This window comes from Tauraco erythrolophus, chromosome Z (genome assembly GCF_009769465.1).
Source record: "Tauraco erythrolophus isolate bTauEry1 chromosome Z, bTauEry1.pri, whole genome shotgun sequence".
In the NCBI taxonomy this organism is placed as follows: domain Eukaryota; kingdom Metazoa; phylum Chordata; class Aves; order Musophagiformes; family Musophagidae; genus Tauraco; species Tauraco erythrolophus.
In genome coordinates, this window is record NC_141496.1 from 81,468,962 (window position 1) to 81,480,261 (window position 11,300).

General features: G+C 40.2%; 1 protein-coding gene across 1 annotated transcript in view; it reads left to right on the plus strand.

Moving 5' to 3' along the window:
• Window positions 1-10,992, plus strand: part of LOC104382137 (guanine nucleotide-binding protein G(q) subunit alpha) — a 144,049-nt gene extending 133,057 nt beyond the window's left edge. Inside the window, exons 6-7 of the mRNA XM_086629734.1 lie at window positions 4,410-4,563; window positions 10,685-10,992. Of these exons, the coding sequence (XP_086485860.1) occupies window positions 4,410-4,563; window positions 10,685-10,875 (345 nt within the window). The 3' untranslated portion in view covers window positions 10,876-10,992. The remainder of the gene's footprint in view (window positions 1-4,409; window positions 4,564-10,684) is intronic.
• The last annotated feature ends 308 nt before the right edge of the window (window positions 10,993-11,300 follow it).

Genomic DNA, 11,300 nt, shown 5'->3' on the forward strand with positions numbered 1-11,300 from the left:
TGAGATCCTGTCTACCTTCCTCTTAAGAACAGGGAAAGGGAAAAAGCCAGTGAGATTTCTCATAATTTAGGCAACTAGCAAGCATTTTTATTTACTTTCTAAGGAAGGGCTCAGTTATGGAAAAACCACTCACCTGAAGGTCGGAGTTATAGGGAGAGAACAGAAGAGATGGACCCTTTATGTAAGTTTTATTATGTTACAGTTACACACCAAGAAAACATACAGCTATAGTCAATATACAGTGAATATCTGTCTTCTCTTTAGGGCATGTTAAGTACTTGGTTTCCTTAGGCTGTGATAATATTGTGCATACTATAAGTGCCATTCATGGCACTAAGAAGAGGCAAAAAAAAACAGTAAAAAAATCTGACTAGAGTGTGAAGTTAGATTGTCTATTTACTAGTATTTTCCCCCTCCTCTGAGTCCCCTTGAGTTTTCAACTATGATATTCTTATTAGGTCTACGCATAATAAATTTATAAAAGAACTGGGGTAAAAAAAAAAAAACACCCCAAACACGAAATCCAGAGTTATCGTTCAATAATGGATTTTGGATTTCCTTGGTTTGAACTCTAAATGTCAAAACTATGATGTTAATGTGACATATGACTGCAATAACAGCCCTGTAATTTATGATACTGTCAGATAAAACCGACATTTTTCATTCACAGAATCCCTGTGGACAATACAAATGCTATATAAGCAGGATCTGTAGGAAAAGGCAATAATTTTATTAGACAAGCTGATACAATCAGAGAAAATAGACAAGCTTATGGACGATTTCTTCATTACGTTGTTACATCTAAAATTAAAGTTTTCTTCCAGTGAAATAACATTGACCCTAGCAGTCATTTAGTAATATATGCATAATGTTATGTATATCATGCAATGAACTGAAAAGGAATTTCTTAATTACTACCTTTACGAGGCTTTGCAAGACACTTGTTAAATATGCAAAGGATACGAAATCTGCATTGAATCCCTGGAATTGACTAATCTGTCCTTTTAAAGTTCTAGCAGTACCATCTTATTACATGATCTTTAGTGATGGCATGCTTATCGGTGGTGCATTGCAATGTGATACACATTCAGAGAAGATAACCAGCAATACCCCAAGTCTTTTTTTGCACACTTCTGTTGTAAGGGCATAACATAGCATTGTGTGGTCCTTTACTTGGAAAGGATCACAGAAATTCATAGACGTGTCAATTATGGGTCTTAAGGAGAGCGATCTTTTTCTTAACTGATTTGGACAGCTTATCGTCCTTCGCCAACTCCTTAGAAAATACGTCTGCAGCCTTCCTGATGTCTTAATCCCTGGTGTTTGCTTCATTCTGCAGATGGAGGTGTGGTGAGAGTTGTTCTGTGGTGATGTACCCACTGAAATAATCCCTGTAGTGAGATAGTTACTGTTCTTCAGAGCCACCGTTTGTTATGCAAGACTGTACTGCCTTACCTTCCCAGTAGTCTCAGATAGTGTGACTGTACAGGGCAAGATCCTTGTACCATAAGAAATAATTCTACTTCAGTGGGCTCTGGCAATATAACGTGCATTTCTCATAATATCCCACAATTCTCTGACTTCCTGTTAATTTTGTTTAGGACTGGATAATGAAATATCCTTTAATATGAAATTAGCAAGGGCCACAGTCTACTGCTGTTGCCTCTTTAAAGCCTATTCTCCCAGAATCAGGAATAGATCAGATTTAGCCTGGCTGTTCCTGGAAATATAGTTAACTGGATGACTTTTGGAGGCAAGTGGCCTCTGTATGAAATTGAGCTTTGACTGTTCTAAAGAATACAGTGAAGTGAATGAGGCTGGGATAATCTGGTAGTGTTTCATTGACTTCAGTTACTGACATCCTGAACTATATATTTTTTCTAAAGCAGTTGAGCATTTCTTTCAGTTGTGTTAGACTGCACATATCGACCACTTCTGTAAACTTCTCAAGGCTGTAATTATTTCTTTTGATAGAACATTATTTTTTTTCTGAAGCAGCTCTTCTACACTGTCTTCTTAGTAGTATCCTTTTTTGGCATCCTGTACTGGTTTTGGATTAATTGAACTATCTTTGAAATCATGGAAACCTGTTTCTTCTCTAATCTGTCTGTTGAGTGGAATCCTTAGTAGATATCTTGTCAAGGAAAGTTTTAAATCAGATGCCTCAAATCAAGTCTGAAAGGACTTGAGAGACATTTATAAATTTATAATAGAAAAAAAGTGACTCTCTGGAATGCAATTTCTATTATACAGAATTCATAATTAAATTTAAAATGCAAAACAGGCTCTTCTACATTGAAGATACAATATTTTGTTCTTCATTGTGTATGTCTCCTGGTATTTTTATAATATGCAGCACTTACAGAGTTAATGTTTCAGCTGATAAGAAGCCAGAAATTGTTTTAGGCATGGTATCAATGTAGCTTTATTCAGCATGCCTTTTCTGCTTCATCTGATTTGGCATCCCTTTCAAACAGAAAACGAAAACGTGCTCTGGTTCTAATAACAATGTTTGCAAAACACAGTTTTCTTGAGTTATAGTGGAGGAAGAGTCATATATTTATCCAAACTGGTTTATTTATTTTGTCTTTGCAATTCTGTGTTATGTCTATGGAAAAAAAAAAACAGCATTATAGATAAAATATTTCAGCCCTCTTGAAGAGTTTTTGTAAAAAACAGGAACATGTGCTCTAGATAAGTAATTTCTTTGTGTTTTCTGTGCAATTTTCTTACTGACAAGTTTTCAATAGCTTATAAATTTACTGCAAAAGAACACTGCTAATTGAGTCATGATGCTGTTTCACCTTTTGAGCGTCACTTTAGAAGAAAACAAGGAGTTTAAGTAAATATTTATCATTTAAATAGTAGTTTATAGGTTTACATTGCCCTCTTTTTCATCAACTGTAGAAGTGAAAACTATCTTGTGTAGTTCCTCTTGCTTTTTTTAAGTCCTTGTTTAGAGAAGACATCTATATAGAACGTTGAGAAGAAAGCATGGTCTGATTAACAGTTAGTCTAAGGACTTAGGTTTTATGCTCAGCTCTGTTGACATTTTGGTTTTTCTCCTTTCTGAATGAAATCCTGGGTGCCTTGAAATCAATGTCAGTCATAAATACTGACTGCAAGAAAGCAAAGGATTTACTCCTCTGCATTAATTTCTCAGTCTAGAAATTTGGCTATTTATTTTCGCCCACCACTCTAGCATGTGGTAAAGTTTTATAAATTGCTTGAAGATTCTGCAGTGACATAAGAGACCAAACCATCAACTTCTACAAAATGGAATTTTTTTAGAGCTTGTTTTGGGGATATTTGGTTTTTTGGTGTTTGGTTGTTTTTTAAATTCCTACTCTTCATGCTTATGTTGGTCTCTTTAAAATGCAAATTAATCCAAGTAAAGATACACTTATTGCAAAACTGTCTGAGTTATCTGACATATTGTTGTATGACTCAGCAACAGCAGAATCTGCAGGATTCACCTCCTTGCGGTTGTTCTCTGGAGCCCCATTTAGTGGTGAAACAGTTTTTTTTTCAGGGGGCTACAGCTATTATTATTATTATTATTATTATTATTATTATTATTATTATTATTATTATTATTATTATTATTATTATTATTATTATTATTGACAATTATAATAATAGTAATAATAATAATGTGAGTTAGTTACTTCATTTTGAATTGTTTGTTCTGACTCCGTATTAACCAGATCATGTCAACCTAACAGTTCTTGAACTGCATCAAATCATAATATAATTTTATAGTGACAGAATGGTGTTACAAATAGAAGTGTAGCCTCACTTACATTTCAGATATAATGCAAAGTGGTTTTCAGGAGCAGTTAAGCAATTAAAGGCTAATTCGATGTTAGAAACAAATTTAATAGTTTACAGATCTTTAAGACTTTGTGTCATAAGCCTTTGGTGTTGACAAAATGTTCTCAGGTTCCAAATTTACTTGCAACTATTTTAAAGCAGATCTCTTTCTAGGGAAGGGCCTATAACATAAATAATGTTCTTAAACCTTGAGTTGGTTACTATGTCGTGTTGTGGTATACTTGTCCCCACCATGAATCATACGCATTTCTGTAACCCACCAGTTTGTTGGCTGGTAGTAACTGTGCATACTTAGACTTTGCAAGTGTACCTGTTACAGCTTTCATGTTCATGACCTGTGTTTTGAAGAATGGTTGCACATGAGCAGTTGAATTTGAAAAGGAAAATGCCTGCATATTTAATTAACTGCTTACTTATTAATTGTAATTACTTGAACCTTACATACTGGTAGGAAGGTACAAAACATGAAATGGATCTGTTTATCAAATAAAGTGAAATTGCATGAATTTACTTCAAAAAAATTTTAAAAATTATTTTCATGACCACCAAAATTCTGCTCTCTTTGTATATTCCAGAATCGAATGGAAGAAAGCAAAGCGCTCTTTAGGACAATTATCACATATCCATGGTTCCAGAACTCTTCAGTCATTCTGTTCTTAAATAAAAAAGATCTCTTAGAGGAGAAAATTATGTACTCCCATCTAGTTGATTATTTTCCAGAGTATGATGGTAAGTATAGTGACATCAGAGCTCATGCTCTGTTTACACTGCAGTAATGACATTGTAATAACCTTGACCAAATGCTAGACAGATAGATCCTTTGATATAATTTGTGCTTTAAAAAAAAAAAAAAGATACTTTGCAGTTTTTGATGATCTAAATTTTTAAAATACGATGGAGCTCTTGTGGGATTTTTTAGATTGCTAGGATTTAATTTTATACTGTAATTATGGATAGGATGGCAGAACTTTCACTGGAAGTTGTTGACTTTTAGATGAGTATTGTATTAGCAGTGAACCATATTCTGTCCTTTTTCATAAGTTGGGGTCAGGGTTTAAACTGAAGTATAAAAGCTAAAAAGAAACAGAAATGCATTTCTCACTTCTACACATTGTCTCCCATACTCTTTTTTTTGAGGTTTCGTTTTGTGTAAGGCTGAATATCTGAGAGGGAGTGTCATAAGCTCTCTATTGCACTCAGAAACCAGTGCCACTCCTTCCATCCTTTTATTATACCTCTTTTTTTCTTATATTTTATTTTTACAGTATTAGGTGAATCTTAACGTGATTGTTCTTAAACAAATTGAGGATTGTACAGCTGTTTCTACTAAAACTGTACTTTCAGCAAGTTCTCCTGAGGTGAAAATCTAAGTATTTTGAGGTAACTGAGTGGAGGCCTTGGTAACAGTGAAAAATCAAACTCATATAATTAAGAGGTCTAAAGAACTGAATGCTCCTATTTTTAAAAAAAGAAACCCCATTTTGTCCCACCAGGGAGTGAATAGCAGATTTGAAAGCAAAATGAAAGATTAAATCTCTCATGTTCAAATATAGAGGTAATAATAGGAAAAATTTACATTTTGTTTCCTGTTTAAGGGGAAGGAAACAGTGAACAGCCTGCAGTATCAGGCTGTATTATTTATGAGTCAGTGTAAGTTTAGCTTCATAGTGCTATGCAGAAGAGAAGTGGCAGTTGGATAGAAATATGCTCGTTCTTTCAAGTTTACTTTGTATGACAGTTTCCTTAGATGACATCCTGAAAGTGGGAATACTCTACAGTCTGCTCTGTTATCACCACTCAAGTGATGATAAAGCCTGTGTTACTTGCTTGTCCAGAAAAAACAGACAAAACTCAACCACTCAGCTTGGAGAAACACTGTTTTTCCTGACCTTTGCCATTGAGGAGGGAAAAAAAGATTATGGACTTGTAGGGCTATTGAAGTCCAGACCTGGAAGTCTTCAAGAGTCTTTGTCTCTTAAATTCTGCAGATCTTGCTGGACTTAACTCCACAGACAGGGTTATAGTTTGATTTGATTTCTTCTAGTGGCAGGGTCTGTGGCTTGCAGAGGTTGCCACGTGGTCCTCTCTTCTGTCCCAGCAGACTGGGTGTGTGGGAGGTGGGAAGATTTGAGAAAAGCATCAGAATTAGGTATTTTTCAGCTGGGTCACTTCTCCCATCTGTTATAGAATCATAGAATGGTTTGGGTTGGAGGGGACCTCAAAGATCACCTAGTTCCAACCCCCTGCCATGGGCGGGAACACCTTCCACTACAACAGGTTGCTCAACGCCTCATGCAACATGGCCTTGAACACTTCCAGGGATGGGGCACCCACAACTTCTCTGGGCAACCTGTTCCAGTGCCTCACCACCCTCAGAGTGAAGAATTTCTTCCTTATATCTAATCTAAATCTCGCCTCTTTCAGTTTAAAGCCATTGTCCCTTGTCCTGTCACTACATGCCCTTGTAAAAAGTCCCTCTCCAGCTTTCCTGTAGGCCACCTTTAAGTGCTGGAAGGCTGCAATAAGATCACCCCGGAGCCTTCTCTTCTGCAGGCTGAACAGCCCCAACTCTCTTAGCCTGTCTTGATAGCAGAGGTGCTCCAGCCCTCGGATCATCTTCATGGCCCTCCTCTGGATCCGCTCCAGCAGCTCCATGTCCTTCTTGTGCTGGGGACCCCAGAGCTGAACACAGTATTCCAGGTGGGGTCTCACAAGAGCAGAGTAGAGGGGCAGAATCCCCTCCCTTGACCTGCTGCCCACACTTCTTTGGATGCAGCGCGGCATATGGTTGGCTTTCTGGGCTGCCAGTGCAGATTGCCGGCTCATGTTGATCTTCTCATCCATCAGCACTCCCAAGTCCTTTTCCTCAGGGCTGCTCTTAATCCGTTCTCCGCCCAGCCTGTATTTGTGCTTGGGATTGCCCCGACCCACGTGCCGGACCTTGCACTTGGTCTTGTTGAACTTCATGAGGTTCTCACAGGCCCACCTCTCCAGCCTGTCAAGGTCCCTCTGGATGGCATCCCTTCCCTCCAGCGTGTCCAGCACAGCACAGCTTGGTGTCGTCAGCAAACTTGCTGAGGGTGCACTCGATCCCGCTGCCCACGTCACCAACAAAGATGTTAAATAGCACTGGCTCCAGTACTGACCCCTGAGGAACACCACTCGTCACTGGCCTCCACTTGGACATTGAACCGTTGACCACAACTCTTTGAGTGCGACCATCCAGCCAATTCCTTATCCACCGAGTAGTCCATCCATCAAAACCATATCTCTCCAATTTAGAGACAAGGATGTCATGTGGGACAGCATCAAACGCTTTGGATAAGTCCAGGTAGACGATGTCAGTTGCTCTTCCCTTATCCATCAATGCTGTAACCTCATCATAGAAGGCCACCAAATTTGTCAGGGTTGATTTGCCCTTGGTGAAACCATGTTGGCTGTCACCAATCACCTCCTTATTTTCCATGTGCCTTAGCATAGCTGCCAGGACGATCCGCTCCATGATCTTGCTGGGCACAGAGGTGAGACTGCACTGCACAAGGGAGAAAGTAACACAGCATCTCCTGCACAAGGGAGAAATCGTAAGGATGAGACCTGCTAGCCAGAATGGAAAATTGGATTAAATAAATCATAAAGTTATGATTAAGTTAAGCTAAGCAGTTCTGCTGCAGTGCATTGTAACAGCATTGGAAGGTGGACTGAGGTGGGCTCAGGGGTCAGTGTATCGCATGAAGACATCCTTGCATGGCTACGACTAGAAGACTGACTCACAGTCAGAATGTGGAATGAAGAGCTGGGAGAGGGAGAGAGGAGAAAAACACAAAGGGGCCATAGTTGGCAGGAAAAGAAGAAAAATATTGAAGTAGTACTTCTTATATAGGTCTTGAATGTATCATGTAGAGACACTCTTTGAAAACTGCTTAGGGAGCAGTGGACAAGAAACAGACGGATTTATATAGCAGTTATTTTCCAAGCCTTCATATTGTTTAGATCACAGTGAAAGTCTAAATTAACATCGACTCGTTCAATTTTTTGTAACTTCCTGAGGTTATAAACATTCTTTCTAATGTCAGTTTTCCATAGTTGAACTTCAGTCAAATGAAAATTTAAATTGCACTATAGTCACTAGAGGGGTGATTAGGTAAGCAAATTTGGATACAGGCTTTGAATAGTCTAGCTAGTATGAAACTGTTTAACAAAATGCTAGGGAGTTGTTTAAAACAGTCAGTGGTTTGTTTTGAAGAAATCATTGTCTTTGAAAGTCTAAAATACTGCAAATTTATTCATGGTAGCATGAAACTTACTGTTGCTGCTGTTTCTATGGTGTCTGGGTAACCAAGACAAAGGCTAGACCTGTTGTGTTTGAGAAGCTTAGAAGTGTTGAACAGTCCTCTGTCCTGCTTCAGAGACCTTATGATCTATTCACATCCCTAAATCTCAGGAAATATGTAATCTGTATGTGTGGATGTATGCACATGTGCGTGTTCGTGTGCATACGCCCATATATTGCAGAATCTTACTCTGCCTGGATTTGCAGCACACAAGAAAGTATGTGATTTCTCTTCTGTGCGTTCCCTACCTAAATTTTAGGAAACATTAGCAATTTTAAGCTTGAAGTATTAAAAATAAGGTTTATTCCTCAATTGTTGAAAGTACAGATTTCATAACTGCTGAAGGACAGAGCTACATGTAACAGCTGAGCACTGGCGTTTATATTGCCATGTAACAAGACCTGGAACAATGAAGAGAGTAGGAGGAGGAGGCAGCACAGGAAACGTGTGTCCTATAGAAACCTACCTTCCAGTGTTCCGTAGAAACCCACATTCCAGAAACAGGAGAGCAAGGAAATAATGGCCTTTGGAAACGGCTGGAATAATGGAACAGAACCCAACAGCTTGTGGATAATGTTCTTGTTTCTGTAGTGCTCTTTTGGCTGTGAACATGAACAAATGAATCCTTACTGTTCCAGGGTGGAAGTCATTACCTTGTCTGCTGTAAAGATGAGCATGTGCTTTGGTTACGTGGACTCTGCATCCTTCTGAGAATTACAACCTTAATTTAGATCTGATAGGATCGTTATCATACCTAGTTGAGATAACAAGTGATTTATTAGAATATGAGCCTTTTGCAATCAGATAGCTTCAGCTGGAGAGCATGTGTATTTTATTACCGCTAAAGTAAATGAAGTTCTGCTGGTGACAGTGTCAGACCAGTTCAGGATATAACTTCATTATGCTAGCTATTAAAATCTTCATAAAACTAGTAGATGTTGCAGTGTTAAAAGAACTTAAGTATAATTTAAATATAGTAGGTGTAGACTGGACATTCACCAATTCTATTAACATTTAAAAAATTTTATTAGTGTCGTGGTTTTTTTTTGGACTGAGGGTCGAGACAAGAACCGAGAGGGAGCACCCACCAACCATGGTCCCGGGCAAAACATGACTCAGGCTTTCTTCTTAAAACAAAACAATTTATTAACAGTTACTTAACAGGAGAGACAAGGGAACGAAACCGGTTACTTGAGAGGAGAAAGAGAAAACAAGGCCCGATCTTAAAACAACACCTCCCCACCCCCTGTTTCCTTTCGTTCCTGGCTCAACCTCCCCCCCGGCGGTGCAGGGGTACAGGGAATGGGGAGTGCAGGTCAGTTCATCCATGCTGTTAACTGCCGCTCCTTTCTTAAAGGAGGAGGAGTCTTTACACCATTTTTCCCTTGCTTCGGTGGATCCCCTACTCATGAAGAAAAAAAGTCCCCAAACTTTTCCAACGTGAGTCCTGCCCGCAAGATTGCAATCCTCCCCATGGATGCACCAGTTCGGGCTTTACCAGTCTCGGCCTCTTAGGGAGCTGCTGCCACTCGCGTCGGCGTGGGTTGTCCCACGGATTCCAGATGCCTCCACGACCTCGTCGTGCATTTCCATGCCCCATTATTAACAGTACCTGGTCGCGCATCCCCTGCTCCACGACCTCTCCTGGGCTCAGGCATCTCTTCCCCGACGTGGGTTTCTCCACGGGCCACGAGTGGGTCTCTGCCCCGCCGAGTACACCCTGGCTGCAGGGGGGCCGCCTGCCATCTTCACACCGATTGCAAGGGAAGCCTCAGCTCCAGCACACCTCCTCCTGCTCCATCCTTAACTGACCTGGTCGCTGTGGTTGTTTTCTCTTAGATACTAATCCTCTCTAGGGGAGCTCGGCCCGGCGGGCACCCCGGGAGCGGGGCGCTTACCGAGTCCCCCATGCGGCTCCCCCGGTGCCATCTTGAGCACATGGCGCCGACCCGGGCCCCAGCGGCCGCCCAGCTGGGAGCCGGGAGCGAGGGCAGCGCCCTCCTCCCCTCTCCTCGCTCCTGAGCAAAAAGCCCTTTCCCGCCCCTTTGTCCCAACTTAAATAGGGCCATTCGAAGAGGCGCCAATTTGGCTCAACCCCCCGAGGGGGGATGGGACTCAGATCTGGTGGCACAGGGAGCAAATCCCCTCTCCTGCCACCAGAACACCCCCCACACATCAAACTATCACAATTAGTATAGCTAATTTTTCGTTTATCATTTTGTGCAGTTATAAATCACCTGTTTTAAATATTGTCTTACCAAAGAAAGAGGACAGTCAAAGGAAAAGAGCAGCTTTGACATGATGGCTCTGAGTTGAACTTCTGAAATTTCCTTCCATCTCTAGTTTTCATAGTTCCTACCAGGAAGAAAGTAGCCACTATATGATACTATGGATTAGTAAAAAGTTCCCCATCTTCTCTTACATGAGAACCCCAGACTAACTCTTCCTTGTTTTCCGTTAAGGAAGTTCAAATATTTGATTGACTTCAAGAAAACTGACTTTCTCTTCTTAATCATCAGGACCACAACGGGATGCGCAAGCAGCACGAGAGTTCATCCTGAAGATGTTCGTAGACCTGAATCCAGACAGTGACAAAATTATCTACTCCCACTTCACGTGCGCTACAGATACAGAGAATATCCGCTTCGTCTTTGCTGCTGTCAAGGACACGATCCTACAGTTAAACCTGAAGGAGTACAACCTGGTCTAACTGTGCCTAGGAGGCCCTCCAAAACCAACTTTGTGTGATTAAAGATATACAAGGGGGACTGTATTATCTGTGAAAACAATTTGCATAATACTAATTTATTGCTGGCCTGGACTCTGTGAATGTCCACAGAGTTTGTAGTTAATATTATGATTTTATTTAAACTATGTGGAGGAAAACCAAAAGATGCTGAAGTACATTCACAGCACATTTCCTCATTTTTTAGGCAAAACCTTATGACTCAATGTGTTTTAAATTCTCAGTCGTACATTTACAGAACAGCAGTTTTTTGCTATTGAAGCAAAATCAAGCTGGTCTCCTCTTTCCCTGACCCTGTCTCTCTCCCTCCTTCCCCTCCCTCCTTATCTTTTACAAGGTACAATGGCCTTTTTTTTTTCCCAGTTGCATTCCTGGGTGAAACATTTTCT